At 42.8% G+C, this 8,017-nt stretch overlaps 1 gene segment (V, D, J or C); it reads left to right on the top strand.

Moving 5' to 3' along the window:
- Nucleotides 1–1,583, top strand: part of LOC115036212 (immunoglobulin lambda constant 7-like) — a 2,855-nt gene extending 1,272 nt beyond the window's left edge. The window contains 1 exon segment of the C gene segment in view: nt 1,513–1,583. Within this exon segment, the coding sequence occupies nt 1,513–1,583 (71 nt within the window).
- Nucleotides 1,584–8,017: the final 6,434 nt, after the last annotated feature.

Below are 8,017 nucleotides of genomic sequence, written 5' to 3'. Positions count from 1 at the left end.
GATTATCAAGGTTACATCAGACATTAGTATGAAATAGCTGAGAATAAAAAGTGTTAAAGTCCTTCCACTCAAAAATTGGTTTGGATTTGTTATTGCTGGATGTTTGGCTTTCAGTGAGCGGAGTTTCACACCGGAGAGAAATCAAGCACCAAGTATAATCATCATCACATACACACAACTTTATTTAAAGCCTGCGTGTTAAAAACTGCATCTAGACATTATGAAAGTTATTAATATAATTATAAAAAAATTGCCCATGCTGGCTGGTGAGTCCAGCTTTCTATGGAAGAAGCATTATCTCTCTGCAGTCTAGCTTTCACCTGGGTGTTAAGTTTCATTTTGTGAATCCCAGCGAGGATGAGCTGCAGCTATACCCGCACCACAATTTAATCTTGTCAATTTGTGGAAAGCTATGCGATCTCAAATGTGGCGCAGGTATATTTTTAAAGAGAAATCTCACCTATCACAGATGTCAAACGGGCCCCACAAGCTCCTGTGCCCTCTCACAATCTCCATTTTGTGTGTGTCACTTTGCTCACCCTGCAGTGTGTGTGTATTCTTTGCCTGGAATGGCGGGCTGAAGGGTATGATAGCTCTGATAGCTCTATCTGGGTGCAGCATAGCTTTCTTATCATGTCACACGGATGGGGGGGGGCAACCCCTCGCCGCAGAACATGACGAAGCCGCTTTCTTTTGAATGATGCAGCCCACATAGTTTGAACTGCATATTCATGCATGTGTGTGTGTGTGGTGTGTGTGTGTGTGTGTGTGTGTGTATTTTAAATGATACACAAATACCTTCTTATTTAAATAGACTTTCCGTTAACCTGGATGCATTTTTTCCACATGTTCTACTCTATATTGTATCTTGCCGTTGTGCAATTTCTCTTTAGACTTTCCTTTTGTAAATCGTTACATACTCCTGTGTCTTGACCGTATCACTGCCTCTCCCTATATTTCCCTCTTATTGTTCTGCTCTGTAAAGCACTTTCTGACTCTTGTCTCTGCGCTTTATACATGAACTTGACTTATTCTACTCCACCGCGGTGTCATACTAATAAGTATTGAAAGTAATCATCACCTTTTCATACACCATATTTATTTGATTGTCGTCACTTGTTAGCTTGCAGATTTAGATTTAAAAAAATCTCTGATCTATACTGTCATAAAGTAAATTAGACCACACAACGCAATGTAAAATATTATACGAGCACTGCTCATATGAAACACTGTTTATATATAAATTCATCAACAGTAACAATTTAGTAGTATCATATTAACATAGCACAGATGCTTCCTCAGGTTGCTCCCCTGTCAGCCAAGAAAAGAAATCTGAGGCTGCCGTCAATACAGATTGACCAAAGCTGGATGTTTGAATAAAAATGTAGCCCCGTCTGATGAATGTATAGGAGACACAAACCAAAACCCGTCTTGTTTCAGCTGTCTAGGAGATAAAGTGGATCGTCCAGTAATTACAAGGTTGGCGTTTCGATCCCTGCCTTCCTATGGCAGCCTTCTATGACTATGACTATCAGAGTATGAGGGCATCTATGTTGCAGGCGCTGCATGAGTACTCGTACTAGATGGCAGAACGCGCTGCATGAATGGGTAAATGTGGCTTCCACTGTGAAGCACTTTCAGGGGTCGATTAGACTAGAAAAGTGCTTTAAGTGCAGCTTGTGTATGATGTGGTGATGGTCTAATGTGCGAGAAATTGTTTTTTGGCGCACGTCGAATTCCCGGTCCTGATATATTGTCACATTTTATAATGTACTACAGACAGCTTCCCCAGACAGTGAGCTCAGTGATCGTCAGTGGTATCCCCTGTCATCAGATCTGATCGACAATAAAAACCTTTGCCATGCGGTGGAGTGAGAGATTTGGCGGCATGAACTTGATCTTGTGCAGTGGAGGAGCCGAGGACTGAACCACCAACCTTAAACCTTAGTAATTAGCGGAACAGCCCACTGTGCCTCCTCATCCAGCAGACTAGGCTGTCGAAACGAGCCAAGTTGGGTCCATGGACTCATGCTGTTGACACCAAATTCTGTCCCGATGGTCTGTGTCTCCTATAGCCCAACATCCTCATTTATAAATGTTTGCAAAGAGCAAAATGACAATATAATTCTAGTGCCAAAAGTAAATGACTCGCTATACAAAATGGCCTGATTATTGGATTAGTAATAATGATGCATTATTGCAAAGATCACATCAACTTCACAGCTGGCGAATGTGGCAGGTCTCATGTACTTTCCACACTGCTGGGCAGCTCAGTTACTTTCTGCCACTTGTAAATTTACTGACTGAACTGTTAACGTTTGCTACTCAGAATGTTTGTCTGGCGCGTTCAGAGAAGAGGCCCACAGCGATGCATAACGATGGCATCCTACAGGTGTCCCTCCTCCTCCCGCTCAGTATCAGTCCTGTGCAGACTGCCGTTATCAGCAGAAGGGGGACGCTACACCCACCACCGGGGATGCCCTTATCACATCACACACAACCTGGACAGAGCTACAGCACAGCACAGCACAGCACACTCAGACCGCACCAACCGTCGTTACACACACTCCTGTATCCACAAGCTATCAGCCGTATACAAAACCTGAAAGACTAAGAGTGTCTGAGGACTGACTGCTCGACTCTGCTGCCAAAAAGAACCAACTAAGTGTTTGAGCTGTGACGTACACTCGGTGATACTGCGGTCAGCTCCATTTAGAGCTGTATGGAGAGACAAGATGGCCTCCAGCTTATAGACAGTCCTGTGACAGAAAGGTCACCGGTTCACTGACTGCCACAGCAACTGTGCGTCTGACAATAGCTAAGTATCCTCTTGTGGCGTCCTTGAGTGAGGGGCACAACTCTTATGGCCTGCTCAGTCACAGTGCATTCGTTGGTTATTCTGTCAGCATTCAGCCCCCTGCAACGTAAAAACCATCATCTCAAACCTCCAAATAAGATCCTGATGAGAATACAAAGGCCTTAGTGAAGGCTCAGAGTGTAGCTGTACATCAGGTGTTTCAAGTTTTGGCTGAACTCAAAAATCCTGTCATTTGAACATTTGTCACAGATTCAGACGTCTGAATTGTGACTGAAATCGACAATATCTCATTACAGCTGCTATCTTTATGAGCACATGCTTCTGTTATTTTTATGATTACAAATTTCAAATCTTGGAAAAGAAGACTTCTTGTAACTTTAGTGTGATTTGCAATGCAACTTACTTTTTGACATGAAACATACGTTAATACTGAGGCTGATGTAAATGTTTGGCCTTTTCATTTCAGGTTATTTAAACTTAAAAATGTCACCAAAAACTGAAATTTGACCTCATGTTGGCACGAGTTGAAAAGTCAGAGAATCACACTCCCATCATCTAAGCCTGATGAAGGTCAAGTTTTCTGCCAATCCATCCAGGGGATGTGGAGATAAAATTCAGAGAATGAGTGAAATCTTTTGGCCTGCTGGAGGAAATGTCAGCGGATCACTGGAGTCGGCGGGAGTCCTCCTCTGGGACCACAAATATTTCATGGCAATCCATCCGATGGTTGTGAAGCCACTTCAGGCTGAGCAGAGTGTGAGATTGGTGAACTGACTGCTAATGTGGCTAAAGAGACAAGGAGAAATTACAACTGCAAGCTCCCAAAGTGGAGGCCTTTAAAATTGCATGTTATATCCGAACAACCACCCAGATCCCAGAGCAAAGCAATTTACAAAAGCAGCAAATATGCTGCATTTTACCTTCACCTAAAGCAATCAAACAGTGACGAAAACGTTTGCAGCTTCATTTTCCAGCAATCAACAATGTGACTGCTCAACTCATTTTATTTTAGAAGAGTACGATGATTTATGTAATTGCTCTGCAAGCCCTGAAACCATTCAGTGTTGGGCACAATTTGATACAGACATCCTTAAGCTGCTATTGGCTCCACTGATAAGACAAATGATAAATTGCTTTGCCAGCACTTGTGTTTCTTCCTATCGCCTCCTGAGGATAAAGTCCTCAGCACACGGCGAATCCAGCGAATACAACAGTTTTGCGACTTCGCGTCATGAGCTGATGACTAAGTCATTCTGGATCATTTCTCAAAAGCAGTGAAATGTCAAGACAAATGAGAAAAATGTCAGCAGGGATTTCTCACGATAGCCACGTGTTTCTTAACCTTAGACAAGGAAAAAAAAATGTGTTTCTGTTTGCAGGAAATTACAGCAGCGCCACACGAGTTTTGATTTGCACAGATGCTCGTGATTGTCTTTGGGGCGCTTGAGAGAATGGTTAAAAGGTGCGAATGAGATTTTTTACGTGTTTGCTGAGTTGAAAAGCTGACAACACAATGGCGCATTAATGAAGCGTGAAAGAAAACTTTGATTATGACCTTTCCTGCTTGTGACTTTAATTGACTGAACCCATTTCCTCCCTTTGTTGTGACTGGAAAACTACATTGTAAACAACTATGTACAATGTAAACATTAAATCGGCACCTGAGGTGAATAATAACTCAGCTGAAACTTAGCTCGATGTCGATGCAGCACAACAGCACATTAGTTGGCCCACAGCGTGCACATTATTCTGAGCATGGAGTCAGATGGACAGGGTGAAATAGGAGATGGGTGTGGTCAAATTGTGTGACCTACAGTGTGTGTGTGAATCTGTAGCAGCAACTGGACTGAGGAGAGGATGGACTGTGGACAGCACACAGTAAATCTGAGGCATTAACATAAGGAATCGATGGGGAAGGAGAGTAGGGGGCTGCTTACAACAACGAATGGCCTGCAAAGTTAGCAGCTTTAATTTTTCTCCTCAAACTGGAAAAAAATCAACACCAAACTGACTATTACCTCATGAATTTTAACAAACTACAAGGAGACACGCAGGGTGATATCTAAAAAAAAAAAAAAACAACAACAGTTCTGTTGTGGTCAGTTTTGTTTGGACTACAACAATATGATCCTGATTCTTGCCAGAGGGTTTAAAGAGATGATAGTAAACTATTCCTGGAGTGTGTTTACACAAAAGTTCCTGCTTGTCCAGACACAGAGACACACTCACACTTGTCCTTTTAAGGGGAATAAAGCGGGACATCTAGTCTGAGTGAGGCACTTTTCATTTTTTAAAAGGCAGTGCACTGTTTTGTTTTTTTGTTTTTTTGTTTTTTTTATTTTGGACAAGGGTGCGCCGTGCAATGTAGACAGAGATAAACATGAAACTGTGTTAGTAATGTGGTTTGGATTAAGACCTGCGGTGGAATGTAACCGAGTACATTTACTCAACTACTGTTGAGCTACTCCTGAGGGCTACTTTAGGGCATTCCAATTCAGGATTTCTCTTTAATCTGCCAGCTATGCTACTTTCCAATACTGCATTTCAAAGGAGAAAAAAAAAAACCCATCTGAAATATAAATGAATTTATACTCCACATTTGAGTAAAGGCTTTATTTCTAGCTAGAAGACAGAAGAGGATTTTTCACCAACAAAACTACCATGATCAGAAAAATATTTAAACAGGAGTTAAGCTTCATTAGAGACAATAATGAAATGTTACTTATATATTTAAGACATCAGTTGTAATAATCCAACCATTTAATATTTATTGTCTTATCAGTGATTTTACACGCAACTCTTTTGGTTGTATTTAAAGTTTAGATTCTGAAAACTGTTTATCAAAAAGCTACTTCAGGAGAGCCCCCCCCCCCCTCCCCCAGCTCCCAGCTCCGTGCGCAAACAAGCGCACTGGCGTCATTGTGCGCAATTTGGCACTGGCGCCTTTCTGCGGCCTCAGAACAGTCATAAACATATACCGGTACTAAGAGATTACGAAAAAAGGTGTCGCTTCATCAAAAGCTCAGTTAGAATTTAAAGAATTAGCGTGCCGTGCTGACATGGCGGTCTGGTCCAACAGGTGGTTTGGAGGAAACTTGTAGGCACAAACAATAACAGCGTTAATGGAAGGAGCGCCATTAAAGTGACCGCTGACAGCAACTGTTTGGCCAAAGATCAATTCTTTTATTTAACAATGGCGCATTAGCTCTGACTTCCATTTACACTCACCCGCCTCTGGATGTTGTCCTGTGCTGTCCCGTCCCGTCCTGTCTGTCCGGGGGTGTTTATGTTCAGTCTTCTCCCTGCCAGTGAACTAATTAGTATCCCATTGAAGGAGCTCTGTCCTCGGGGCTCCGCGGCGCGAGGAGGGCTCGGTCCAGCACGCGGTGGTGGTGGTTGGGGCTCTCATTCCCGAGAGCCGGAGAGTGACCCACCCCCGCCGGGTTAAAAATAAAGTGGGCGCATCCAGTACATGATCTGTGCGCTCAGGGAGCTAGAGGAGTGGAGGGGGTGGGAGGTGGTGGTGGTGGTGGTGGGGGGGGGGGGGGGGTGGACATTCCTGACAAGAACTGGTGACTCTAAATGGCAGAGGCTCTTCTGATCTCCTGTAGAGACTCCCCCCACCCCCCCCCCCCCCCCACCAGCTCCACCCCAGGCCGCCTCTAATCGCGCACCCACTGGGACCGTCTGAGAAATGTCACTTCCATGCAGGCGGGAGAGGACAGGTCTGGACCCGGACGGGCTGTGGGGGGGGGGGGGGGGGGGGGGGTCATCAGAGTGAACACCTGTCACACAATGTGAGAAAACACAGACTTTGACTTTTACAAGCGTGAACACCAAGTCGACAGTTCACAGCACACTGATGACAGAAAAAAAAAACAAAAAATTTTTATCATGTCAATAGTTATTAGCTCAGTGAAGAAACGGCTCTAAGGCTGTGAACACAACATCAGCCATTATCTGCGTTGACAAATATCTATATCTGGTTGGAACATGTGTCAGTAATTCTGACCAAAGCAAAGCAAAGCAGCTCACCTCACTGTATCATCAAGATAATCTCATCTGTCAAATACAGCTCGATAGGAGAAAGGGTTACAAAATGAAGCTATTCACTGTGTCACTCAGATGAAATAATGTAGTGAGACTTAAAACTGTTGGATTTCTCCAGTTTGAATCGATATCATTTGTAAGTGCAGAGTTGCATTCTTGATTATGAAACAAAATGGGTTTTGTGTAGCTTGGTTTAGACTTTGAGGAAAACTAACGTGTTATTCAGCAAAAAATTGTTTGTCTGAGTGAAACAGTCCGGAGCTGAAATTTGATCGTTAAAATGAAAAATACCATTCACTGGCAGCTTCTGATATAGACCACATGCTGATCCATTAATGTTTGTTTCCCAGCTTTACCACAACTCTTAACACAACACTGGCTTCACCAAGATTATTAGAGAGAAAAGTTGAAGGAAAAAAAAAAAGAAAACAAGATGAAAATTCGCTTCAAAAACACATTGTATTCCTTAACAGAATGGTCAACAAATAACATCGTAGAAAGCAGAGTGATTATATCAAAATACATTTACAACACAATGTCAAAACATAAATAACACGTTTTTACAAAATGGATAAGCACTTGAAAACATGCCAATACACATGAAAAGGAGATCAGTAAAAGTAATCTTTTCCTTCCTTCATTCTGTGTCGTCAGTATTTTCCATCTCTTCCTCTTTGGTTCCTTCAGGAACGTCTTTCATGTCAAACTGAGAGCTGCAGTCCTGAACCTTCAACTACTGTAAATAATATGGCTTCATATGTGGACGTGAGTGACCCGGCTTTGACTGAGAGTCCCTGGATCAGCGGCTGCATAGTTTAAACAGTGTACAAAGGAAAATTAATCTGTAACATTAATAAAAGTTATTAATGGCTTTTGTGCAAGCAGCTGTAAACGCAGCACCACACTTTGCTCATAAAAGTCAACTATAAAACACATTCAACAGCATTTTCAAACAGGAGGCAGGCTCAAAATAAATACAACAGAGGTGAGAATAGCCATTAAATCTCAGCTTATGTGGCTTTGCGGTACCACGAGGCACGAATGAAAAGAAGGGAGGTTAGACGTCTAGGTCAGCTACAGAGCATCATCCCTGGAGCTGGTGAATGACTGGAAGTGTTTTGCTCAAGGACACTTCAGCAGGCTGGATGA

The sequence above is a fragment of the Echeneis naucrates genome, chromosome 22, assembly GCF_900963305.1.
Source record: "Echeneis naucrates chromosome 22, fEcheNa1.1, whole genome shotgun sequence".
NCBI lineage: Eukaryota > Metazoa > Chordata > Actinopteri > Carangiformes > Echeneidae > Echeneis > Echeneis naucrates.
Note: the sequence above shows the minus strand (reverse complement) of the source record. Positions and strands in the feature narration are given on the sequence as shown.